Source organism: Haliaeetus albicilla, chromosome 26 (genome assembly GCF_947461875.1).
Source record: "Haliaeetus albicilla chromosome 26, bHalAlb1.1, whole genome shotgun sequence".
NCBI lineage: Eukaryota > Metazoa > Chordata > Aves > Accipitriformes > Accipitridae > Haliaeetus > Haliaeetus albicilla.
In genome coordinates, this window is record NC_091508.1 from 7,470,175 (window position 1) to 7,497,554 (window position 27,380).

At 41.5% G+C, this 27,380-nt stretch overlaps 2 protein-coding genes across 3 annotated transcripts in view; both read right to left on the bottom strand.

Moving 5' to 3' along the window:
- Window positions 1-17,091, bottom strand: part of LZTR1 (leucine zipper like post translational regulator 1) — a 38,158-nt gene extending 21,067 nt beyond the window's left edge. Inside the window, exons 1-10 of one of the 2 annotated variants that reach the window (XM_069771681.1) lie at window positions 16,871-17,091; window positions 16,728-16,790; window positions 16,523-16,579; window positions 15,752-15,831; window positions 15,270-15,378; window positions 13,561-13,644; window positions 11,997-12,054; window positions 11,269-11,408; window positions 10,084-10,285; window positions 442-594 (exon numbers count right to left, since the gene is read on the bottom strand). In XM_069771681.1, coding sequence (XP_069627782.1) covers window positions 442-594; window positions 10,084-10,285; window positions 11,269-11,408; window positions 11,997-12,054; window positions 13,561-13,644; window positions 15,270-15,378; window positions 15,752-15,831; window positions 16,523-16,579; window positions 16,728-16,790; window positions 16,871-17,046 — 1,122 coding nt within the window. In that variant the 5' untranslated portion in view covers window positions 17,047-17,091. The remainder of the gene's footprint in view (window positions 1-441; window positions 595-10,083; window positions 10,286-11,268; window positions 11,409-11,996; window positions 12,055-13,560; window positions 13,645-15,269; window positions 15,379-15,751; window positions 15,832-16,522; window positions 16,580-16,727; window positions 16,791-16,870) is intronic. The other variant, XM_069771682.1, reaches the window with a different exon arrangement.
- Window positions 17,092-19,719: 2,628 nt separating this feature from the next.
- Window positions 19,720-27,380, bottom strand: part of IPO9 (importin 9) — a 39,843-nt gene continuing 32,182 nt past the window's right edge. The window contains exons 19-24 of the mRNA XM_069771493.1: window positions 26,649-26,815; window positions 24,459-24,592; window positions 22,941-23,060; window positions 22,351-22,452; window positions 21,451-21,527; window positions 19,720-20,863 (exon numbers count right to left, since the gene is read on the bottom strand). Of these exons, the coding sequence (XP_069627594.1) occupies window positions 20,753-20,863; window positions 21,451-21,527; window positions 22,351-22,452; window positions 22,941-23,060; window positions 24,459-24,592; window positions 26,649-26,815 (711 nt within the window). The 3' untranslated portion in view covers window positions 19,720-20,752. The remainder of the gene's footprint in view (window positions 20,864-21,450; window positions 21,528-22,350; window positions 22,453-22,940; window positions 23,061-24,458; window positions 24,593-26,648; window positions 26,816-27,380) is intronic.

Sequence of the window (27,380 nt, forward strand, 5' to 3'; positions counted from 1 at the left end):
AGATTACAGCCCTGAGCATCATCTCTGGGACTGATTCCACATACTTTAAAATAAACTGAGTTAAACCTGTGCAAACCCCTACGTAAACTCATTGATTTAAATTTTGACCTCACCGGGAATACATTCAGCTTCACTTGAAGCCCTTAATAAATTAAGTTTTATCAATGTAAAAGTAAAATTAAATCAAATGAATAGTTTCCACTCAAGGGTCAACACTAGTTTTCTATATGCAATTTAGAACTTGCACATGCAGAGTCAAAGCTTAAATGGTTTTTAGATTACAGTTTAAGCTGAAATAGCTCAAGATAAATTTCAAGGAGAGAAAAAAAAGGAGTGGAGGAGAAAAAGCATATACAAGGCTGGAATTTATTTCTCTCTCCTGGAATAAATTTAATTTGCATTTTTGAAGTCCTTTTCACTTCCAAGTGTTTCTTTATTTACCTCTGAGCCTGCTGTAGGTGGTTGTTTAACTGTTGTTATGCCGAAATCTAAACCAAATACATCCCGAGATTTTTTTAAACCATGTTCTTCCAAGGGCAAGGAGGGAGCTTCTTCTGGGGCAGATACTCGCTCAGCCACTTCTGGATAGGACACCTGGTTACAAGATTTAAAAACAATAGTGTGTAGAAGTATAGATGGGAGGCATGAGAGACTGGACACGGAGCAGGAGTCCCCGTGCAGCTGAAGCTCCAAAAGATCATGCCATGTATCCAGAACAGAAGCAGTCCAGAGAAAGCACCATGGTCTCTTTTGGAGCCTGTCGCTGTGTGAACAATTTAACAAATGAGCTGTGTAGTTTTCTTATTTTTTTTTTTTGCAATGACAGAGGTACACAGCAATTAAAATCTTACGCACTAATTGCTTTTTGTCTGCCCTCTTCCCCCCATGGTTCTTCATGAGAAGCTGAGGGTTTTATTTACTGCAGGTAGGAAGAATGCAGATCATGAACAAAGATGGCAAAGAGGCAATATCCGTCAGCTATTCCCACAGTCTGAGACAGACTTCCCACAATGCTGGCTTGATGAAAAAAACGGGCAGATGGATCACCACAAAGTGACAACCTGTACTTTATGTCAAAGCTGACTAGCACATTTGGAAGATGACAAAGTAAAACCTTTTCTACGGCTGATGGTTACACCACAGCGTGACAACAGGCAACACACACAGAGCTAACGCAGCCACCGCTGCTCTGCCAGAGAGCCATGCAGTCCTCAAGGGGCAAGCTTGAGCTGGCCCCGTTCATGGTCCAGATGCAACTCTTCCATACCTCTCTCAAGAGATCTGGGTCAGTTACAAAAATGTAACTTTCTTGTTGTGAGATGCATCTCTTGGTTCTGACGAACGTATTAGCTATACTATTATTGCAGGTTGTGACTACTTGTGTTGTTTTCAGTGCTTATCTTCTATCTCTTATTCATTTCTCAAAGCATTTCTAACACGTTTTCAGTGCTTTTTCAGATTGAAATTTCAACACTATGTGCAATACTAGGAAATAGCTAAAATCAAATCCACTGCAGTTGTTTCAAGGCTCTTCTTTCTCATTCTCTCAGCTTCTCAGAAGCCTTCTTATATTTACAGAATAAATTTGTAATTGTGTCAATTTTAACTCGCCTCACACTTATATAGGAATAAGTGGGTACTAAGGAAGCGGACTGTTGCACTGAACTCCAAAGCCAGCAAAGATGTGCTCAGATCTCTTTCACAATCTAGGAACATTGATGAGGCTCTCTATCCTCCAATACCACTAAAAACACTAAGCCAAAATGAAAGAAAAAGACCTCAAGCCACCACCAAGCAAACCTGGCGAATCAACATAAACTAAAAGGTAAAAAAAATTACCTATTTTTCCTCTGAAACTGGAAGAAAACCATAAGCCACAACAGGTCCAAATGAGATGTTGCTACTGGTAGCTGTTTATACTCAAGAGATGCTTCTACACTATCATACCAGGCAACAGCATAAAAGTCTCAAACAGATGGGCAGACAGAGCTTTGGATATTTGTTAAGTTCAAGGAGGTTTAAGGATTTAAAATGTTTTCACATGCTGTGTGCAGAAAATCTGTATGCTTTTCAGACAAAATTGGAAGAGACTCATTTTAGAGTGAACTTCAAGACATACAGCTCTGCAAATAAACAAAGAGAAGGTGGCAAATGCTGAAGGGGTTTATTATGCCTTTCCTTAGACAGTTATTCCTTTCAGATTATGGCAATGGACTCATCTACCCTAGCTTATGGCTGTAGGTACCTGAGAGTAAACAAAGTGCTGTTTATAATCCATGAAGCACCTATTACTTTTAAAAACCTGGCATGATATGAACCTAGGAATATAGCTTGGGCAAAGGCTTCTTTCACCTGTAAGGAGGAGCATCCAGCTAACCACAGGCCTGTCAACTGCACCTTCGTCCCAAGAAGGTTATGGAGTAAATCCTCCTGGAAGCTACTTCCACCATGTCATGGTTTAACTAAGCACCACACAGCTGCTTGCTCACTCTTCCCCCCTCCCAGTGGGATGGAGAGAAGAATCGAAAAAAAAAAAAAGTAAAACTCGTGGGTTGAGATAAGAATAGTTTAACAACTAAAATAAAATTAAATATAATAGTAACAATAATAATAATAGTAACGAAAAGGAATATAACAAAAAGAAATTAGACCCAAGTGATGCACAATGCAATTGCTCACTGCCTGCTGACCGGTGCCCGAGCAGCAATTTGTGCCTCCCAGCCAACTCCTGCCCCTGGGACAGAGTAATTCCTTGCAATGATACAGGCTGGTGACTGGCTGTCTAGAGAACAGCTCTGTACAAAGAAACCCCTGGGAGTCCCGGTAGACAACAAGCTGAAGAGGATTCAGCAGTGTTCTGCAGTAAGGCCAACAGCATCCTCAGCCGTATCAGAAAGTGCGTAGCCAGCAGGTTGAAGGAAGGGATTTTTCCTCCTCTATTCAGTATTTGTAAGAGCACATCTGAAGTACTCTGCCCAGTTTTGGGCCCCCCAGTACAAGAAAGGCATTGACCTACATGAACAAGTCCAGTGGAGGGTTACCAAGATGGTCAGGGGCTGAAGCACATGATGCACGAGAGAAGAAAAGGCAAAAGAGATACCTTACTGTCTGCAGCTACCTACAGGAGGAGCACAGACAAGACAAAGCCACTCTTCTGAGAGGTGCCCAGTGGAAAGACAGGAGACAACAGACACAAGTTAGAGCATGGGAAATTCTTTCTCAATGAGAGGAAGATATCTTTTATCATGATAGTGGACAAACACTGGAATAGAAGCCAGGAGAGGCTGTTGGATCTCTATCCTTAGAGATAACACAGAAATGGACTGGACAAGGTCCTGAGCAACCTGCCCTAACCAGACCTGCTTTGAGCACGAGGTTAGACTCAAAACCTCTGGAAGTCCCTTCCAAGCTACCTGCTTTTGTGATTCCAAGACTTCCTCCTGTTCTTTAGCATACTCCAGGTCTGGAAGCCCAGCTTAGCTCTTGTTACGATGGAAATTTAATTTACATCTAAGATGGAAATTTAGCCTTTTCTTTTCCCCTCTTATTTTCCTGATTGTACCATACAAGAAAACAGGGAATTAAAAATCTGTCACAGATACTTGGAAAGGACCTCATCAAAGGCTATTTCCATTCCTCTGCTCCAACCAGGGTCAACAATAATTATTTCCTTTCTGGGAGAGGTTCATCTAGCCTGTTCCTAAAGACTTCTGGTGGTAGAGACTTCTCAAAACTCCTCATGCAATCTTCAACACTGCACTACTGTTAGCAAGTCAAAAATATTTTGTCTGCAATGTATTTACTGAGATCATCGTAACTACGTTGCCAACATAAATTTATCTATTATAGCTTAACAATGGTGTAAAGCAGTGGATCACCTCAGTAAGTACCACTTCCTCATATGAAGCAGTTAATACAGAAGAAGGATTGTCACGGATTGTGGCAGAGGATAGAAGGTTGAAGACCATTATGATGGAACCTACAACACAGGATAAATCACTAGATACAAAAGCAAAGTCATAAATAACAAAAGCTTATTGCGATATCAGCTCTTCTAGAGATTTCACAGTTCTGGTTATGGTAAGTAATAGGGGATGGGACAGCGGACATCACTTGATATTCTGCTCTGCACTGAAGATGAGATTTTTCCATTTGACAATCACTGGAGAATACAGCATGGAAACAGGGAGGTTAATTCTTTAACAATGACATTCAAACACGTGCCGTTATAACTGCAAAGGTCAGAATATGAGACAATCTGTAACTTATTTACAGCTGTAATAATAGCAAACACTCTTTCCTTTAAAATCATTTTAATGTATCAGTTGCAAATCTAAAAAGTAGTGTTAATGTGTAATTCATCAGAGAGGATTAGGCACAGTTTAAAAAGCCAGTATTGCCAAATCCAATGAATATGTCTCAAAAGATCATATACTGAAATCTAACAAGAGACAACAAAAATCAAGTGACCAACCATTTGCTTCTTTTTGGCACTGTGGTGTGTATTCAAAAATCAAATTACCACAATAGTGCTTTTGGGATCTTAATCCGACTTCCTGCATAAAACAACCTACAAGACTTCCTTGAAGTAGTACTGAAATGGAGCCTTTCTTGTTAGAAAGTATCAAATCCTAGTTTAGACATAGTGAAGAATCTACCAAAAAGCTCTGATAAAATGTTCCAATGAATCATTAACCTCATCCTTTACAATTTGTAAATTTTTATTTCCTTTTTTTTAGTCTGAATATTTCTAGTTTCAACTTTAAGCCACTGGATTTTGCTTCATCTTTTACCAATAGATTAAAATGCCTCTATTCCCCAGGTAAGCCAGCAAAGAATTAAGTTCCTAAACCTTCCCTAAAAGAGACTACACTTCACAGCTGGTCACTGTGTTTCCAAATCTTCAATCACGTTCAGTTTTCCTCTCTGAATAACCTCCTTGATTTGTGAATACAAGATGGTGAGATGTTATACTGGAAGATCTGACTAATAAACACGGGGACAATGTATTTATGTTACTAAATGATACTACCCTATGTCGGCTTCTGGAGCCAAGAACATCATCAGCACTTCCAGCCATTTTACATTACAGGGAGCTTGTCTCAGCTACCCACAATGACTAAGGTTTTTAAGTCATTGTTTCCAGGGATAATGTAAGGGAAACTATTAAACATTGACCACACACCCTGTTCTTAGATGTATTGCTTTACATACATACTGAAATAAATATTGTTTGTGCCCACCTTAAGAAGAAATCCAAATCACTCTGAGTGGACAGCTATTTTAATCATTAATTGGCAACAATCTGGACAATTAATAAATATTAGGGGAAAGCTGTGATTTCTGTTTTCTTTCAAGGTTGTTGACAAAAGTTTATAGCAATGCAATGACAAGAACCAGTCCCTAAAGGACCTAAGCAGAGTAACTACTCCTCATTCAAAACCATATTTCATAACCTTCAGTTATCCAACTTTATACCCATTTAATGTGAGTCATATTAATACTGTATTGTTCTAACTTCTTACTGGTGAGCGAGCTACAGAAATACATTCCTTCTGCCTATCATCCACATAAGCCTGCATTTTGTCTTCTGTGGGAGAATTCTGTAAAAGCATGTAATAAACATCCCTCAGAAGGGATATGAATGTAGACTTGACAAACAGAAATGGAGCTGTGCAACAATCTTAACCACAGCTACTCTGATAACCAGGTTTTTATAAATGCTAACATTTTCAAGATGTCTCCAGCTTACTGAGCACAAACATGAAAAGGTCACTGGTACAAAGATCTTAAATTGTTAAAAAACATTTTCTAAAAAGGATACAAGTCTGAACACTACCTATGATTTATAAACATAAAAAGTATCAGTCTTCTCTTTGGACTGTGAAATGCTAAATTTTATCTCTCCTAGCAGAACATGATACCCTGACAACTACACTCACCACATCTGAAGGCAGATCTTGTTGGGGCCTCATTGCAGGAATTCAGGGTTTTGTTCACATAATAACATGTTTCTTTTGCCTGAAGATACCTCAGTGGGTGTAACTGATCTCTGCACAGGGAGACTGTGGCAGACTCATCCACAGTAGGATGAGTAAGTCCTTTTAATCTTTCTTAGCTGCCCACAAACCACGTCACTGTAATCCATCTGAAAAACTCCAGAACTGTGCCTCAAAGTAAGCCAGAGAAGGTTACCCTTTTTGCTTATTAAAAGAAAAATCAAGAGCTTTGAAAGTCAGAAATTTTTATTGCTCTTGCCTTTCAAAGGCCTAATTGTGAGACTGAAATGTTTCACAGGCCAAGTTTTAGAGGTTTCTCTTGTACCTTCAGGAACGACAGACTGCTTGCTAGTACCTGCAGTTACTGGGGAGATGATGGTAATTCACCTGGTAACAGGGGAACAATCCACAGACAGTTTAACTATCCTATGCACTGACCTTCTTTAAGCATTGCAAGGAAGGAAAATTTTTGTCTTCTTCCTATGACACTTTGTCCTCTATGAGGCAGTGGCTGTTTCTAAACATCACTTTTGATTCTGCAGGACTGTGTCCACAAATGGACATGCGCCCCTCCCAGACCTTGAGCTCCTCTGTCATTCCCTGCAAAACACTCCTCTGCTGTAGCACAAACCAAGACTGCCGCATGCATGTGTGTGTCTGTCTGTCTGCTGGAAAGCAACTGTGCAAGATGGGGCATCTTCCCTCTTATTGCCTGCTGATTTTTTATGCTGTTCCAACCTTCTTCAGAAACCCAAGGGTGTTTTGAGTTCAATAGGAAAATCCGAGGCCAATAAAAAAAATCTATTTAAATTCTTTTTTAAATCTTCTGATAGCCCTGTGTAAAGGAAATAAAGCACCTCAGGAAGCTTTGGCAGTGTTATGCAGGCAGGCAGGGACTCAGACATGATATACCTCTGGCTGCCTTAGAAAAGTAGAACCCCCAGCTGTGAAGATCATCTAACAGTAAAGATAGGAAGAATAGCTCTGTGCTCTGTAAAATATATATGTACATATATTAGAGCATCAAGACAAAGGTATGAGGAGCTATGGACTGCAAATGTGCAGTTCAGAAAGCATGTCTTGATATTCATTTTGGAGACATCCTAAAAGCATAAAAATAGGAGTTCCTGGTTTATTTTTGAAGTTCCGACCTGTTCCACTTTAGTTTCCCCTCTTCTACTTATTAAGCCGTTTTCCCATCCTCCATGTCACAGTGAGGCACTGTCAACAATTTCAAGAGACCTGGGCAGAGAACTAGAACAGGTCCATTGCCAGACTCGTTTCCAGTTTTTGTTTCTACCTATTTACCCAAAATGCAGAAAATGCAAGACTGTCTCAGTGCACCTACAGTCCTCCAGAACTGTTTCTACAACCTTCCCGGAACTCACCCTGCACCACTGTTACTAATGCTCAAATTGTGCTACCTTCTCCAGGTAAAAACGTCAAGATTCTTCAGTCTCATGTGACTTGTCACCTTCCACGTTGCCCACAACAGGGTAGCAGGGGCAAATACCATTTCCACCTGACAGCCTGTTTCTATTACTGGCACGCATAGGTCTGAAAAGTCCAAATCACTATCTGGATCACTCTCAAAAGCTTCTCAGGGCTCGCTTAGTCTTAGTTCAGAGAATAAGAAAGACTGGAATGGCAGCAGTCACTCTCCTTCAGCATGAGTATAAGAAATCTCTTTGGCAAAGCACGGTAAAAATCACTACTGAATTAAGCTAAATCAGCACCAAGCCTTCTTATTTTGGACTCTGGAGGCTTTACCCACTCAATGCTAAATGTCCAAAATAAGAAAGAATTAAGGAAATTCATCACATGATAATAAGTATGAAAGTTAATCTAGCTATAGTGCTGTTAAGTGAAGTTGTAATGCAGCATTTCTAAGATCATATAACATAATACAGAAAAATACAAGAACAACATATGCTATACAATCCATCCATTAGACAAAGAAAAAAAAAACCCAACTCTATCAAAAGCCAAGATAGATTATTCTGCTGCGTGGTAACAGAGGTCACCATCACTTCACACACAAGAAGAATCCTTCAAGTGCTGGGACAGCACTGCACTCATCATCTTCTACTTTGTTTCAACTTAATGTGGAAAATTTTGTTCACAGACATGGATAAGAAAGGAAATTTCAAGTTCAGACTGTCCTGAGAATAGTATTAGAGATTCATTGCCACTGTTAAAAGTCTTTGCCAAAAGCTCATAGAAACTTCAAGAAAACAATTCTGAGATCTAGTTATCACTCCAGAACGCACAAAATCATTTAAAACTTACTGAAAATTCCAACTGTCTCTCAGATCTTGCAGTTAACCAGTCTTTTAAGAAAATTTACTATCACATGTTTCAACAGTGCTTTAATCTCACTTCCCACTTCTACAAAATTAGTCTCTAGATGCCATAACTGTGAAAGAAACTTCAAAATACAATACGTGCAACTTAGAGAGACACCTGCCTGGGATTACAAACAGCCCAAGAGAAGAGCTCTGAAATATGAAAAGAAATTTAGCAGGGGATAAGTCAGGTAACAATGCTGTTTTACAGCACCGTCAGGAGCAGTTTTGCTCTTGAAAGCAATAAGCAATCGTATCATGAAGAACCAATGACAGAGAAAGCCTTAAGTCAAATGATAGTGTTAGTAGGAACGGAACGGCATCTACATCCCTGAAGGCAACTGTATGCTTAAAATGTTGGAGATGCAGTTTTATCAATGTCATGTGAAAATAAATCAGCTTGGTAAAGCCCAAATAGGCTACCATGAAATATTTTGGTCAAATAATTTTTCAAAATGTGGCCCACATGCATTGTTGCTTTAAAAGCAGTGCGTAAAGGGTATTTTCCTATTCACCAAATGCTAAGTCATGTGTCTTTGCAAACAAACTAAAATGTAGTGCAAGAGTCAAGGATAGGAGCAGCTCTGTCATACCAATTCTGGCAAAATTAGTAAATCTGCATTTGATCCTAATTCATGTAACATTCATCTCTTTAAGGTATAACCTTAATCTCTGCAGCTCTCTATACAGCACACAAACATCAAGTATTTCTTCCCCACAGATCAGCTAACACACTAAACCTACTATTAAATCAGCTGAAGTATTTTAACATGGCTTAAGGTAAAATCTATTACAATGAACAAATACAGCCAACGTATCCATTCTAAATCCAGGAACAGACGTATTAGTACAGGCTTCAAGAAACCTACTTTTTTGTGCATTCTGGGAATGAAATGATCAGAGGCCACTGAAACCACATTCACTGAAATGTGTATGGAAGCCATTCAAACCCTCAGCACTCCAACTCGAAATACCAGGTTATCCCAGAGATGGTATCTATGAGTGCGCTATGAAGAAAATCAAAATTTTATCACACAATCACTGCATCGTAATGAGCACCCCAAAAGAAAGATATTAACATGTTCATCATCTTTTTTATTTTCATATTTTCTCATTTCAGGTGTTTACTTGGCCCTCGGTGGTCTACTGCCTTTTTATGTTCATGTAAAGAACCTACGTTTTTTAATTTATTTATCTTATTAACACAAATACGTTCAAAAAAGCCATTTCTCCCTATGATCTCTGTTATTATTCTACAGTCATACCTTTATAAGCAAATGCTTTACACTTGACCTAAAAGGGAAGTGCTATTCTGTATAATTACAGAATTTCTAAGATTTTACACACACAGGCATTATTACAGTGAAACAATCAAAACCTTGTCTAATTTTGAATTCTGCCTCAAGAGCATCACACAGCCAAGCTCACAACCACTGGTCCACACAGTGAATTAATTACTAATCCTTGTCAGATAAGGACTGACTCATAACTTGAATTACAAGTGTTTTACAGTATTTCTTTAAACAGTACTAAGCAAAGTTTTAAACGTGTCAACACTGACTAATTTTTAAAGACTGTTGCCCACAACATTTCAGATGCTTAACCATTGGTGGGAAGGAGCTATCGCTATTTATCTAAAAGTTAATGTGCTTGTCAAAAACATGTACAAAGTCTGACAGCAAAAATGGGCCCAAAAAAGACAGAACGTAAAAGGAAAAAACACAAGCTGAACATTTTACCTCACTGTCTGGGCTGGGCTGGATAACTTCCCAGGTCTGAGAGTCCACGTCATAGCAGTGAAGCTCATTGGGCAGCGTGTTATCTGCAGCACCACCAAACACGTAGAGATGCCGGTCGAATGCAACCATTGTGTGGCCGTATCTTCGCTGTGGAGGAGGAGGGGAGCCTCGAAGTAAGTGCTCGGTAGGAATTCGTGTCCAACTGAGACATTAAACATGAAACAGTGTGTTTTTTTACAATTATTTTCTGCAAAGTAAGTTTCCTAACTCTCAGGTTGTAAGAATAAAGAAGAGGAGCTCTGTTACAGTAGTTATTCAACCTGCATGAGCTCAGATGATGATTAATCCTGCAGATTTCTCAGAGACCTACGTCAGCTCTGTGTTGCCGAACTTCTAGCTGAAAATGTGATAAAGGCAACATGGTTCCGTAACCCAGATGTACTTATGTAAACCCCAGCAGCTCAAAGACCACAACTCAGGAAGGAATTGGTGATCTACTAATACACATCTTAACAGCTAACCTTTCTAAGTAAAGGGCACCATTCTGATACCATATCCCATTTTGATAAGGCATCGCTTATTCACTATGGTAGCATGATTTCAGCCAAGGTCTGGAGGCCATTAGGTGTTGTTTCAGTTGTGGTTCCACTTCAGCCAGTAACCAGACCAACCAGGTTGTCAGAACAAACCAGTGCATCTGTATTCTCACTTTTTCGCATTTTTATCCCATCAGAGTGGCCACATTTTCAGAGCAATGGTCGACACTCTGAGTCAAGTCACACCAAACTGAATACTCAAGAGTTAAAAAAAATACCATGCATTTTACATTTCCCAATAATTTCGCTATGAACTGGTATTTCACAGGACCTCTGGCTGGTTTTAACCAGAGATTCACATAACAACTTTTAGGGAGGTAGTATTTGGCATCCCACTCGGAATACACTAAGATTCATGCTTATTGTTTAAAGTCAATCTACTAAACTTCGTTCATCTGCTGAAAAAGACCTATCTGATGCACATGGCAAACAACAAAGTCTTATTTAAAACAGTCCATATTTTATCTTATCTACCCTTCCTCGTCATGAGATGCAGTATTCCTCCTCAATATCCTTAAGTCTGTGCATTTCTCAACTCAAGTTGTCAAGGATTATGTGGATTTTGTGCGATTTAACTGGCTACACTTACATCTTTTCCTTGAATTCAAACTGAAAGAGATTATTGGTAATTTTTGCTCCACTCTGGCCAGAGAAAACAAACATCTTGTCTTTGCAAACAGCCACGGGAAAATTACAGCATGAAGGAGGAATTTCACCACTTTGTTCAATCTGAAATATAACAAAGTTCAAAATTAAAAATGTATTATTGTAGTGCACTACGCATGTTGAGTATGCTGCAGGACCACGCAATACATCAGCAGACAGACAGACCACATGGCAGCGATGTGTGCAGACAATCAAGTCCCTATAAATCTGGCTACGGGTAATCAACTAATGCTGTGCTTACACGTCTGCACGGACTAATTCTACTGTGGATAAAAAGGATGGGAGGCCACATTTCTAAAGCCCCTGATACTATGAGGATCAGGACTCTGATCTTGATAGCCAGTCAGCAAAGCTCCCAGTCTATGGCAGTAGTTAAAGTGGGAAATGCAGTCTGTTTTTATAGGGGGCACAGCAGAGCCACCATGGGCAGTCTAGGACTAGCTCACAGATTCATAAGCAAAAATCACACTTTAATATACACTTGGTTTTCCAAATACACAAACAAAATCAAATTTGAACTGTTTCTTTTCATCTGTGTGACAAATACATTCTGAAGGGAGAGCAGTGCAGTCCAGCATAGGAAATTTTAAATAATTGTGTATGAAAACCAAAAAAGAAAATTCTATGTTAGTTGAAATTAAAGCTTCTTACCTCTTCCCAGCATGTTAGCTCTCTATCCTGTAGGCCAATTGTCCACATATCATTTAACCTATGTTATAACACAAAAACCGCTTGATTTGAAACAGTTCATTTTTGGTAATTTTTAGCTCATGGAGTTGAAAGGACAGAGATGCTATTTTATCAGCATTCCTTCTCCTGCACAGGAAGAATCTCCTACTTCCACTAGCAGATAAAAAACCTATTTGAATATTTTTGTCCTATACCTAAATTTTATACCACGACCTCAGCTTGCTTTAGCATCCTTCTGGTTACAAGTATACAAGTATACTACAGTTAACTGTTACACACATCAACTCTGCTTGGAGCTTAAGGATTTGAGGCTATTTAATCTCCAGGATTTTTACAGAAATACCCCTTGTTACCCTGCCTTCTTCTACCCGTCCCTGCTAACCCCTGAGACTGGCCACAGTAATTATTTATGTGGCTGAATCCTACCTTAAATACGTAAAAGAGGACGAAGTGGGTAACCTGACACATCACTGACTACTACATATCCGACTATGCTTTTCCCAGTACAAGTTACTCACAGTAACTACAGATGCTTCCTTTGTTTAAATCTGCCTGGAGGCTCATGTTCCACAAAAAGACTTTTTTTAATGTGATTAGGCATATTTAACATAAATTAGACAGCTCCTCTCACCCAATCCCTCCTTCCAGCTACCCAAGGTCCTTGGGGAACTCCTAAGCTGGAACTGAGCAGTGCCAGAGAGTCATGCATCTTTCTCCAATTCTTCTTCCAGAAATAAAATAAAAAAATCCCATCTGTTTTTCCAATTAACAGCAGTTCTCCTGCAGACTTTGAGGAGCTGGTAACTTTTCTGCAGATCCTCCTCAGAAGAGGAGGCAACCCAGGACATTGAGACAGCTCCTAGTTTGTGACAATCTCTATATGCTCTCACAATGCAAATACTGTGCATCAACATAAAATTCACAAGTTCATCAGGACAGAAAAAAATTACGCGTGCAGAATTGATTCTTCCCTGATAGACTAATAGCAAAAGCAAAGAGCTGCCATCTCGGACAAAGCACCAGACTCTCCCTAACTTCTCAGTACCACACATTTCCAGTCTTTTCCCATCCAAAATCTCATCTCCCCTCAACCTAAATAATATCACGTATTTTCAGGGAAAAAGCTAACATGTTGCTCTTAGTTCTGTCACACGACTTCACAGAAAATCTAGGCTTTGCTCTGTAAGTCTTCAGCAACATCAGAAGGCCTGTGGCGGATATCTTTTGAGAAATGCTCATTTGCCAAATTTCAAAAATTGTTTAGCATCTTTACAGCCAAGAAGGCTGTCAAATTATATATCCACAGCCATTCTGAATCACCAGATTTTTAGGTTTTAAACACATACTTACTTGAACATGAACTGGTGAATTGCAAAAATGTAATGCTCAACAACAGGCTGGGTTTTGCAAAGCTCCAGTTATGTGTTTAAATCACTTAGTATATGAAAACGTCTCTAAAGAGGTGAAAAGTGAGGGAGTGGGATTTTACAGAAGCACCCAAGGAGAGAACGATCCCACTACATACCGTGCATTGCCATCATATCCTGCAAAGATCCACAGCTTGTCACTATACACTGTTGCGCCATGAGCTGACCTAGCAACTGGCAATCTACAATTCAGAAAATTAAGAAAAAAAAATATTCTTAAATCACCGGCAGAGGTGCTGCAAGAAGGATCTGTGTGACAGCTAAAATGCACATGTAAGAAGAATGATGTCCCCTACACAAAATGGCTTCAAGCCACGAAATTGCTTCTGTCATACATCCTCAAAACATAAAGCAAGCCTCTGAAGGGTACATTTTAGAATTTTACACTCTGCTTCCCTCATTAGAGAAAAATTACCTTAATGCATACAGAAAAAGAAAAGAAAAAAAAAAATCCCAACTAATTCCTTGCCAGGCCTCAAATACTCTTAAATTATTTTATGGATAGTAGCTAAATAGCGGGACAATTAATAGCACTATCATTATAGCAAAGTAGCAATCCACTTGTGCTATAAAAATCCCGTGCATGTTTTCACACACTGAGAAGGTGGAACACTTAAACAAGAGCCAGGACAGAGCTCACAATGCTTATTTAGGATTGTTTAGTGAGGTGTTCCTGAGATGCATTGCCCACAATAAAAGATCAAACCTATGATTTCTCTTTCCCAATCTTTGTTGTTTTTACTAAATCAGCCAAGAAGCGTTGAACAAAACTGTGATGCCACAAGGCCAGGAGATGTAACGTTAGCTTTTTTGAGGTCATTTGTGCAGTATGCACTTGTAACTGTGGGGAAAGAAAAGGACATTTGAGTTCATAAAATATGAATGAGAATTACTCTCCAAAATGTCTGAAGTTGTTAGATTAACCAGAAAGAGAAATTTATAATGTGGTCTATGTTCTAAAACATAACATATGTTCATCAGAGGTGAGCAACAGTAACTTAAGAATAGATTGTGCATTCCCATCCCTTTCTACAAATCACAATAAGAAATGTTCCCTTCCCTCTCCCCACTAAATTCAGCACTTCAGAAACTTCAAATGCGTAATGAACTGTGGGTAAAGACACAGTATGTCCCATACATGGCTGTGGTAAACATTAAGTGGTTGGGTCAAAATCAGTGTCACGGGTAACATCCTGAAACGTGCACAAAGTCGACTTTAAGAAGTAATGTGTTACTGCTTTTGATTTTGCCTTGGAAAGCTGAATCTCGGGAACCTGTGTTCAACAGATCCCAAGATACATCATCAACTCATTCATCTGCTTCTGAATTTATTTGTGTGCACACGCATCACCTTGGCAATTGAATTTGGCAATTCAAGCGCCAAGGCGCTCCAAGAAAGTCCAACTTTAATCAGAAAAGAATGTCTAGATTTAATGACAAATAAGCTTCAAATTGGTCTCTGATAAAACTAAATTGAAACTATGAGAGATCAACAGATTTTGTGCTATCCTTGAAAAATAAACAATTCAAAAGAAAAACTTTCCTTTGCTCCCATCCCTTCTGTCACAGAAATGAAACATGAAGAATGGGTTTTGGTCAAATTTCTAATATAGTACACCCTGGAATGGAGGCCTTGCAAAAAAACTCCTTCAAACATACAGAAAACTTTAATCAAGAAAGTAGAGCAGAAATTGTCCTGCAGCCTTAATATTAGCATTGTAACTAATTCTAACTGTGCCATTTTAAATGTTTGCTGACTTATACTCAAATCCCCTTGAAGAGTGGGCTAATGATGCCAGCTCCTTACCTTCCTTCAGTCTTCCACTCTGTCCACTGTCCAGTTGCAAACTTATATTCAAAGAGATCATTTTTATTCTTCAGGTTGGAATTGGAATAAATGTCTCCAGTATAGCCACCTGGGCAACAACAAATCCGACTCAAATGCAATACAGCATACATGCTTCTAGTCATTATATTAGAAGAAAACTTAAGTTTAGACTGCACAGAGGGAAGGTATTTGGCTAATGGACTACTACAGGTGGGAGACTTCTCCTCTACCCCTACCCTACACTACGGTAATATGTTTCAAGTCTTTTTTACTTTAGACAAAACAGCCAAAGTATTTCCATGCTAAAGTAGAAATCACGGTCAGCTGTGGAAAATACTGGATTTGCTACTGTATAAGATCTTTCGACACTTCCTAAAAATATCTCATTCTTTTTTCAAAACAATACTACCAGCACATCTATCATTCCAAGTGCGCACAACTGTAATCTGCCACTGTCTTACCAAACACAAACATGCTGCTCCCATAGACCACAGCTGAGTGGTGGTATCGTGGTGCTGGCGGGGTCCCCGTGGTGAAAGCCCTGCACGACATTTAGAACAGCAGCAATCAAACACCCTTGTCATGCTTCAGGCACTCAAAGCTATTGTGCAGATTCAAAAAAGAAACAATTGTTAAAAGTTACTCTATTGTTCTTGAGCGTTTTCAGTGGGTTTGATTTCTTAATTATACTGCCCAAGATTTTATGACAGACTTAACACTATAAGCACAAACGGCTACAAACACAACGCTGCTGAAATCTGCTTGACAGAGATAGCACGTGAGGCACAGGTAAGACAACAGGCTGCACAGTCCAGAGCAAAGGAGCGAAGCAAAGACATCTGTGAGCCGCCCCTGGCATCTTTCCTGCCCTGAGGGGCTGCAGCAGCCCAGTCCCTCCGCCCCACGCATCCTTTCAGCACTCTCACAGGGTGTCTGAACAGTGGCAACCCGTGGCTCTCTGTCCGTCGCTGTACTGCCCAGCATCCCCTCACAGACAGGAGCTGTGCGGGGGCACTCCATATCCCTGACAGCTCAGCCACACTGCAGGCTTCCAGAAGTCAGCTGTGACAGCACTTGGGGGGGGGGTGGTGATGCTTCCCCTTGGATGCTCCGGTAGAGCCCCCAGCTTTTACACCTGGGCCCGAGCTGCTGAGGGAAGAAGCATCTCCCGGCCTTGCCAGCAGCCGGGCAGGCAGGGAAGGGGCGAGCCCGGCGAGCACCGCGCAGCCCACCTGCACCACGAGCAATCCTTCACGTCGAAGCGCAGCAGGTCGTTCAGCATCGTCTTCCTGCGGGGAGGAACGGGAGAGGCGGCTGAGCTGGGCCGCGGAGCCGGCGAGGGGCAGCCCCGCTCCCCTCAGGCCCGGGGGGGCCTGCTCCCCTCGGCGCTCGCTCCCCGCCCCCGCCCCGCTCCCCACGGGCCCGCCGTGGCCTTACCCGTTGTCCCCGCCGAAGACGTAGATGGCGTCCCGGTAGGCCACCACGGTGTGCTTGCTGCGCCTGCGGGCGGCAGAGAGCGGCGGTCAGGAGCCGCCGGGACACTCGCATTCCTCCCCCCCCCGCCGCTGCCCCCCGCTCACCGGGCCCCCACGAACTCGTCGCAGGGCGGGAGGCGGCGCCACCGGTGCACCGTCTCGAAGGGCCCGAAGTTGAGGGTGAGGTACTCGACGCTGTCCGAGCAGCTGTGGTCGAAGTCCACGCTCGGCGCCACCTTCGAGCGCCCCGCGCCGCCCGCCGGGGCCCCGGCCGCCGCCATGGCCCGCGCCAGCCGCGCCGGCGCCCACCGAACTACGGCTCCCGGCGCGGCTGCGGGCTCAGCGCCGGGACTACAGCTCCCGGCGTGCCCCGCGACCAGGGCTTCCTGTGCGCCGGCTCCCCCGCCTTGGACTACAGCCCCCAGCATGCACCGCTCGGGGGGCTGGCGCCGCGGCAGCACCCGGCGGCGAAGGTCCCCGTTCGAGGCCCGCGCCCGGCCGCGGCGGGGCAGGGGCAAGAGCCCGCCGGTACCCAGGAGGCTCCGGGGCTGACTCCGTAAAAACTCGGAAGCCAGGCAGGTTTCTACATTAAAAGAGTTTATTTGTTAATACAAAAACCCCAAAACAATACTCATGAATACGCATAAAGTCTCGTTCCAGAGTCGTAGCCGAGCTATTCGCTAGTTACACTATAGTCTGCAGCTATCGGAGCTTCATGCTGTTCTAGCAAGGTAACACCCAGTGTGCAAAACACGATCGGTTCCTCCCCGCGGTGGAGCTGGGAGCAGGACGCACGCGTGCCAGGCACCGATGTCGGCAGCGGCACATGCCCCGGGCTGTGCGGTAGCCTGCACCCCACCCTTCGGTTTTCATTTAACAGGGAGCCTGTGTTTCCTAACAGAGCATTAGTAACCTTTACGACTAATAGTTTAGTTTCGTCTCAACAGTAGACAAGAGGGGTGCTCTGCACCTCGAAACCAGGCCTTAGACACATCTCCGTAAAGTCCAGCATTTTTCATCCCGAGCAATCACCTTGTTACTGGTCAGATTTGTTTCAGCAAAGCTGGCACCCCTCCAGCAAACACAATTCTTCCTTAAAGATACGTCATGGAGCATTCAGAATTTTGCTAGGAAGAAGGACAGCAGGAAAGCAGAAGGGCAAAGGAGCTACATCAATGCAAGTACCAGCAGGACCACGCAAAGGTCCTTCAAACCATCTCCCCTTGCGCACTGTCACTCTCACATCCTATTTGGCCTCTTTCTAGGGGAAGCTCAAGTCACAGTATTTCTTGCCAAAAAACATTCTGCACAGAGAGTGTGCTGTGCAACTACGCTGTTCCTGTGCCCACCATGCACAGATGGGGACAGGACCATCTCCAGGGTTGGTCCCAAACGCCAGCTCCTGTGCAGCAGCACTGTGCCCTGCCAGCTCAGGCTGCACATGAGCTGATGCTGCAGGAGGGAGAGCGCAGAGCACTAGTCCCCAAAAGCCACTTATCCCCCAATATTTCCCTTCTCACCAGCTACACTCCTGGAAAAAGTACCGATGCCTGCAAATCAAAGCAGTTTCTAACCAACACAGTGATGATCTCCAACAGGAACTGTACAAGACACCAGCCCATCTACTTTTTGGACCTTGCAGCACAAAGAAATCCTTGGATTTCTCAGTTCAAGATGAGGAACAGTATCAGCAGTACTAGGTCAGTCTCATTTTTCACAGTCTTGTTTAAACCCACCATCCGACTGAACTAAAGCAAGCACCACTAAGGCACACAGCAGTCAACTCCCACCAGAAAGCACACGAACCCCACCAGCACCTCTCCACAAGCCCTGGCTAACCAGACCTGAACATGCTCCATTTACTGCTGACACCCTAAAACACACCTAGATGCTTCCCGATGTTTGGTATTCACTTACCTCCACGAGTGGATGACTGGTCTTGAGCCTTGCTGCCAATGCATGGGGCAAAAAAAGACAGTCCTACCTCTTCCCAGGGCTGGGACCAGTCGCTCTGAGGACACTCACTTGATCCTTCCTGTACAGCTACCAGGATACACCACTGCAGCCATCTGCTTCCAGTTGGGTCTCCTCAAGAGACCACACTGTTTAGTTTAACTTGTTGGCCCTTTTCAGTGAAAGCTAAGAGACACAAATGCCTCAAAACAAAATTCCTAACAGACTTAAAAAAAAAAAGTCTAGGTAGAAAACAGAACCATAGCATTCCCACTGAAGGGAAGGCCATGGCATCAAGTTTAATTATATTCTTATACACCAGAGAATCCACAGGGAAGAAAGATACCGCGTCACAACTGCATGGCAACTTTTTATAAGAACTTATACCTTATTAGACACACACACACATGCATGCACACACACAAAAATCAGGCTTCAAATTCTGCTTGTCTTAGAGCTATTCATACAAAACCATTGAGAACTCAAGGATGGTTCAGATTAGTCTGCAGCAAATGATGCGGATTTCCCCCTAGTTCTGCCCATTCTCAGGCACAATGTGAGGGGTTGGGGTGAGAGAAGGGAACAAGGTCTGCTTTAGAATTCAGGGTTATTTTATCATTTTACACACACACACACTAAACAAATTGTGCCATCTTGTCTGTTAAAAAGCTAATTTATTATCCCCTCCTGGTAAAAAAGTGAAAAGCTATACTCTGTTAGACCAGTAAGATACAGAATTACTCCAGCTCTTTGGAGGTTTTTAGATACAACTTCGAAGCATATTATTCCACAAAGGAACAGCAAGTACCTTTCTTAAGAAAGGAAACTCTATAATGGGTCAGCCTTTTCTTTTAAGCAGAAGAAGATGTATCCATTACAGGACTCCCTTTCTGTCCAGATGACTCCTGTGAAATACCCTAACATCCTCCAGGTGGCATATGCAGAAAGTTTCCAAAGGAGAAATATGTCTTTAAAAAGTAACTTCAGGAAACAAGTGCAAGTTCCTTTTAAATCTGTTTTATAAGAAGGATACCAATGTACATTTTAATTGTTTTATTTTCATTTTCCCCCAAGGGGGAACCAAAGGCAGAGAGGTGTTGTGAGATACATCACACTGTTCTTACGGGTAAATCAATTTGCAAATGTTATTTTACCACTCTATAAAAATACACACAGGAGTGTGAAGGAAGCAAAGTAGTTCAGAGTGGCGGTCATGGAGCAAATATGTTACATACAATCAGATTTTTTCCCCTAAAAATTGTGGCTCCTTGTGTTCCATAAAACCGAAGTCTTTAGTAGCCACATGCCACAGGAACAGAAATTTAAGTGGTAGCTTCCTTTGAGCATGTGCACACAAAAGCATTAGTAAAGAACTGCTCCTATGGGACTGGAAAGCAGATGTGAGCGACAAAGCCCCATCCACAACAGGAAAGAAGATATGCATTCAGTTTTATTGTCTCAGCTTCCCATCCAAACTCCTGTAAACAGGTTCCATACCATTCAGGCATCTCTGATAAAAGAGTCTATAGTTCTATAAAAAGAAGTCACGCTGTAAGATCAAGATATTTACCCTGTATGTGTTATGCGAGCGCGAAGAGGAACAACCTTCCAATTTCTCAAGATACATCCAAGCAATCTGTAAGTGACCAAATTCCTTTCTCTGTCCAACTCTCCTGTGGGAAACTCAGTTAAGTGCCTCTTCACAGGTAGAGACAGTTTGATTTTAAAAATATTAAGGACACATTGTTTTATCTTTAAGAACTTCCTGGAAAGTTACTGTGGAAAATGAAAGTGCTCCCATGGTGAGACCAATGTGCAAAGCTCTACAGACTTCTGTCCTTGCTGCTTTCTTAGTATTCTTTCCCTTAGCAGATTCATGTTAAGATGAGGCTCAATACATCGCAACGAGGCCATCATCCACCTGTAACAAGCAGGTATACACTGGAAAATGTTTTATGTTTAATCATAAAACGTGGAATAAGCAAAAAAAAAAAAAATTGTTCAGATATGATCGGTATGGTCTTTCAAGTGGGTTTATATACCAATAGCCTGTAACACTCGCTTTTCATTCTCATTGAGATGGTCTGAAAACATTGCATAGCAGGGCTGCTGTGCAAACTGACAGAGGAAGTCAGTGAGATAGGCCTGAAAGGAAGACAGAAAGACCCAGTTAGCACCATGTCACTTTGGAAATTCTGTTTCTTTCATTTATCAAAAGATAAACCTCAACATGCACCCAGTAAGACAAAGGGATTGCAGGGAACAGACAAGCAATGCAGAAGGAAGGGTGGCAGCAGACAGGAAGGGCTAATAAATGGCTGCCAGGTGGTGGTAAAAAGCAGGAGCAGAGTATCATACAGGGACTGACTGGATGGGAGCATTGCCCAGTTAGAGTATGAAATTCTGTCATGTTCAGTCTCCAATCTACTTCTGACTTCAGCAAATAGCTGTGAAGCTCATGGGTAGAAAAGTCTCATCTCCCTCTGTTCAAAAAGTTTTGTTCATTCACATTTCGAAGTTATAGATACTGATGCAATAAGGAAAAATAGCTCCAGGCATTCTTGGGATACTCAGCACTTTCCAAAGTAATTACAGTTAACTGAGTACCTTCGGGACAATGATCAATAACTGGTGTTTCAAGTGGTTTACAGTTTTGTTTAAGTACAACATTAAAAAAAAGTTTGTAAAGAACGGTAGGAATCTGTTTAAAAAAACTCATTCTAGAGCATCACCTGGAGATCTATTTGGTAAAGAGGGTCCTTTAATGCATCTGGATCATCCTCTTCATCATCTTCATAGTAATCCTCATCTGTCAGAGGCAAATCAGCATGTTTTAACACCAAACAAAGCAAAATATCTCAGGAAGTTCTCTATTAGACTACTGTTGAAATCCAAGGATCCAAAAGTAAATAGATTCAGCACTGCTGGGTAAAAAAAAAAATTGTATCCAGAATATTCGCTCCTTAAGTTCACATGATTAGAAAACACTAAACCCCAGAACAAAACGAGTCATAGTGGGAATCTCAAGGAACACACAGGTGAGACAAGAATACACAGGATACTAGACAAGCAGGTTTGTTAGTTACGTGCACTATTATCTTAGGCCTTAATCTTGTGTCAGGGTGACACATTTCTAATTCTGTGCTAATTTAAGTAGTCTCCCTTATTGTATCTGCCTGTGAGGTTCTCCCTTCTAAGACTATATGCAAACAGGAGAGCAGAGGAAAGGAGATGATATACCTGCTCCATCTCCTTTATGCAGCAATTATTTCTCAAGGTCACTCCACAAACAAGCTTATCCACTTCTACAACACTGTCATTCCAAGGTCACGTCTACATCTTTGTGCATCAATTTTCTCTTTAGAAGAAATACCTGCATGAACCTCACAGCAATGTGAAGCCTATGCAGCATTTGAATTCTCAGGTGAAAAATGCAGTTATTTAATCATTGTGTTATTCAAAGACATGTCCCTCTCTTACAGAAAAAGGTCCTTATTCAAAATCCCAGTATAGTATATTTCCTTCCTCTTGCCTGCAGCCTCTGTTGAGCTGCTGTCACAGAAAGAAAACTTGACTAGGATGTCATCTACTCTATTTTTGCTTTCAGTAAGCACTTTAAAGCTGTTACTTACCATACTTGTTTGTGGAAAGAATATCTGATAAGAACTGTCCTGCTAAGCCTTCATCTTCATCCTCATCCTCTTCCTGATCCTCCCACATATCATTTGAATCATCTGTTTAGAAAAAAAAAATTCTAGAAATAATCAAAATCCAAGAGGTCCAGTCTGTTGATCACTCTACAGGGCACTGTAATTTTTAGGCAAATATCCCTGCTTCTGTAGGTGGATGAAGGGAAACACCTTCACTACTTCAGCAACCTTTTCTATCCTTTTGGAATGAGCGACTCAAGAACTGGAGCTAAGCAAAAAGCAGCAGCAAGAATGCTTGAAGAAGGAAGGAAGAAAGGCAAACCAGATATACCAGGAAAGGGTAATTTTATTGGCATATGGTCAGATCCCATCTTCCAAACTGGCCCAAAATAATTTTCAGGTATAAGAATACACAACACTCGCTGATCTTATCCTTTGGATTACTATGTAAGCCTTTGTAATTACAGGTATACTGTTTACTATTGCGAGTTTCTTATTACTATAAATGCTTTTGAAGAGATTACAAAGTAGATTTAAGCCATGCAAGAGAAAAAGCAAACCCAGTATTTTACCTTGGCTCCAATCTGCAGTTGTCTGTCTAGATGCATTTGCTTCCATCGCATTAGAGAGTTCATTTATTATTAATTTTAAGATTTTTACTAACAAAGGAATGTTTGTCCAGCGTTCAGGATCTATAAGAGAAGAATAATATATATTCACATTGCTTTTAATAAAAAGTTGTTAAAAACAGGCCTTTTTTTGTTTTGTTTTTTTGTTGTTGTTATTTGGGTTTGGGGGGAGGAGTTGGTGGCGTTCTGTTTTGTTTGGGGGGTTTTTTTGTTCTTTTTTTTTTTTTTTAATTTTATCATACTTTTGAAATGCTGACATAGAAGCAAAATTTCCAGGTTGAGAGGAAAAAGGAACTGACATAAAAACCCCAAACATTCTTTCTGTATACCTTCACAGCTAGGTTTCAAAGATCTTAACTGCAGTATCAACTCTTGCATATTTTGAATGAAGAAAAGGCATGATTAAAATCTTCACAGCTGAATGGATTTGTGAGTCTACCCAATGAAATCATAGTTACAGATGACTTCATTAAGCATTCTTCTCTGAAGTATATTTACACATCTAGCAGTGCTTTCAAGTAAATGAGTGGTGCAGCACTCCCACGCGTGGCTCTACCCTTTCTGAGACATTGTAAGCTCCAACTTTTCCTCACCAGTGTTCCTGCAGGGCTTAATTATTCCACAGGGATAGCTAGACAGTGTATTTGTCCTTAATTACAAAAGGAAAGAGCCTATCAAATAAAGAAACTGGGAGCACTAGTTTTGGCTCTTATTGATATCAGTATTAATCTTAGTTTAACTCAAATGCTGGCAATTACCATTCTTCTACCTGACTAGACAATATCTGAGTCTGTTGGTTTGGGTTTTTTAAGCAAAGAATAACGACAGTGGCTCCCCAGTGTCTTCCCTCTGGGGCTCAGTCCTCAGAAAAAACTGCACAGTGCTCTCTCCCATTTAATATATGAAACTCTATACAGTAATTTCCATTCAAAGACTTTGGGTTCAGCCAATTAAAAATAAGACAAGTCTTACGTAGGAGACTGGCCAAGCTTTCCTTAAAAGCGATCTCTAACTTGTTGAAATCATTGCTGATACTTGTGAAAGTCTGTCTCATCAAAAGAAATACCACTTTGTTTTTTTTTTAAATCTCTGCATTCACTAAACACACTTTCCTCTCAGAGAAGTTACTAGGCATCATGAAATTATCAATTCTATCTCATTAGATAGAAAAGGATGACGCAAAAGAGCAGTGAATAACCCCCTATCCCATAATCACCTCATCCATTTATATTAAATCAGAGACATCAGGAGTCTTCCAAATCAGTCTTTGGGAGAATTAAGGCAAATAATGGGTACCTTAAATACATGATGTATGGATTAGCTCTAAAAACCAACATGTACCTTCTGTGGGAAGTATCTCCCACAGCTTGTGTGATCTGCAAGATCTATTTTAAGGCCTTTTATGGCATCTACTAACAGGAAGAAAAAAACCCTGTTAAAAACAGCAAAATGATTACTTACTTTTGGCCGACTTTGATCGTGTCCGTATTCCCTCATCCATATTAAATATTTCTTCTCCCTTTACCCTAATGTCCTGAAGTCGCTTGTCATCTGTGTTGATGCCATACTGAAGGAGTTTACACAATGCTACAGAGCTGGGGAACAGAGAATAGGAAAATTACAGATCCGAATTTCCCTAAACTGTCTGGCTCCCACAGTGAACTGTTAATAGGGAACACATCTCCACAGCAGACATTCAGATGCCCTTTTTTCTACACTTTTGCCAAGAACAAGCATTACAGAATTTCCCTACTTCTGCTTCATGTGAGCATCTGAAACTGGACTCATCTCCTGACCTGCACAGCGAGCTGAAAACTGACAAAGCTTTGGATTAAACACTACCAAAGAGTGTGCACATACATTAAAGGTTTTTCCAGTTCAGAAGGGCCACAAGGTTAAACACACTCCTGAAGCATCATGTGCAGATGAAGATGAAATTAAGAGGAAAGCAATGGCAAGAAAGTAGTAATTTGGTTGATCTGCAGCCATGAACATCTCTTCTACTTTTCCCCAGTCTCAAAGCTCTTTTTCCTCCTGGTCCTTCACAGCTCTGCTATACTCAGACCTTCTATAGTTTGCTCCTTTGGTATCTTCATGTGTTCTTTCCCTCTCTGCTGCTTAGATTCCTACTCCACACTTTCAAACCTTCTCCAGTTCCAGGCTGTTTTCATGCCATACTGAGGATGACTCTGACTACAGATTAAGGCCACCAGTTTAGGCTTGGCACTCTTAAACCTCTCTCCTGGCTCCACAAGTCTTAAACTGAAGTTTCAGAGCTCTGTGGAACTCGCTCTTTTTGTGCTTTCGCTTCACACCCTTTTTCTCTCCCACACTATGGCTCTGAGTTCCCATACTGCTGGTTTGGACCCAGATCTTACGTGCCATCCCTGAGTTGTCCAAACTTTTCCCATCCTTTCATCATGCAAGTCAAAAACAAATAGCCACTTCTTCAACCTGCCACTCACAGGGATGGAGAATGATGCACGCAGGTGGTGTCAGCTATCCTCACGTTCCTTTTATTGACTCTAAACAAAAGGGTCCTCTGAGCAGGCATTGCTTTTCTTCAATATGCAGAAAACACTTAACATTTTCTAATGCGTAAGTATCACTGTGAACAACCCAAATCAAAGTGTTTAATATTGTGTGGAGCCCTGCCAAGTCATCTGTACACAGATAGCTCTAATCTTGGACAATATGGAGACAGCACTGAAAAACAAAGTTTAACCTTGTTCTCCCTGCCAGCGCCAGCCTTGGCTTTTCCCTGTGGCCATAAGCAGTCTCATGGGATCCTGCAGACAACCCTGCTCTGTCAAATGGGGATAAACCACTGCTCTTAGCGATGAAACAGACCAAATGTGACTGAAAACAGCACCAGATCCCCAAATCAGACTGCCTCTTGTTCTACATCACTGTTCACAAACTTCCATTTTAAACATGCTTTTTCTTATTACTTATTTCATGGGCTATTTGACTGCCTTATAACAATAACACACCAACACATACTAAGAAGTGAGTTAACAGCTGGTGAGACCCCTAAGAGCGGTCTGTTAGGCTTCACATTTCCAGAAAAATCAAAGACAGCAGCTGTGGCAAAATTTAAATTAATATAGAGCATTTCATGCTTTGGAATATAGTACTCAGCCTGTACCAGAACACAAATGTGCTCCTACAGCAAAAGGGAGAGAAAACTGTTTCAGTTGATTTCTTTATTGACTTTTAAGAGAACATTAAATCAACAAGAAATCACCAGATTCTCTTAGGAAACCCTCTACAATGCCTTGAAACTCTACAGTAGTCTACAAAGGCAATTTCATGTCTGGAGGCTATTCTCATCCCATTCACAGAAGTTCCATCTCAAAAGCACTCCTGTGCTTGCAAGAGACACCCCCTTCCCCCTTCAGTCACGCTGTTCCAGCACAGAAACACCAGACAGCAAGAGGAGCAGATAGGAAGATCAGAGACTGCTCCAATTACCATGGCTCTCCTGAGCTGAACTGACAGTGCAGGAAAAATTAATTCTGTCCAACGCTGGCACACACTAATCCAAGTCTGAACCAGCTCCTCTTTCCCTCACACCCAGTGTATGTAATTGCAATGGGATGATCAGTCAGCTAACGTTAATGTGCAGATCCTGCTTGTGAAACATCCTACCTGACTTTGCCTTCATATTGCCCATAGAACAAGTGCTGCCGGCTCATCCATTCGGCCATTACAAACTCCAAGGCAGGCTTGCCGGTTGGTCCAGGGAGACTACACAGGAACTCTAGCAGTGGCTCCAGTTGTGAGTGAACCAAGTGAGCAAACACCATAATCAAGGACTACAGGAGAAAGGAAATGTTAGCTGTACATAATTTAATAGCTCAAAATGTTTTATCAAATATTCAAGTAACTGAGTTTCCTGCAGGAGTGGAGACTGTGCTTACCAACCCCAAGAAGAAGAGAAAGTATAACCATCTGCAAGACACTGTGTGCTACAAAAGCAGGCAATAAACTACTACAGTCAACAGCAGTATATAACCACCCCAAAAACACAGAGCAGGAATAAATTTACTCACATCCATGCCCCAAACTAACAAACCTTCCTAAAACAAAGATTTAAAAAATATCAGAGGTTGCAGTTGACTTTTGACTAGCAAAAATATCATAGGGCAACACTGAGATGCTGCAAGTGCCCTAGTTTGCTCAACGGACCAGAAGCTGTACACACGGTTCTCTACACAGAGCTCTAAATCTACACATATCTAGCAGAAACGTGTCTCATCTTCAAGCTAAGAAACAGAAGTTATTGGTCCAGAGCCAGAACCCATATTCTCTTCCCGTTTCACCCCAGGAGTTTCCCATCATCACCTCCACCACAGCACCACCCTTCTCCCACATCATCAC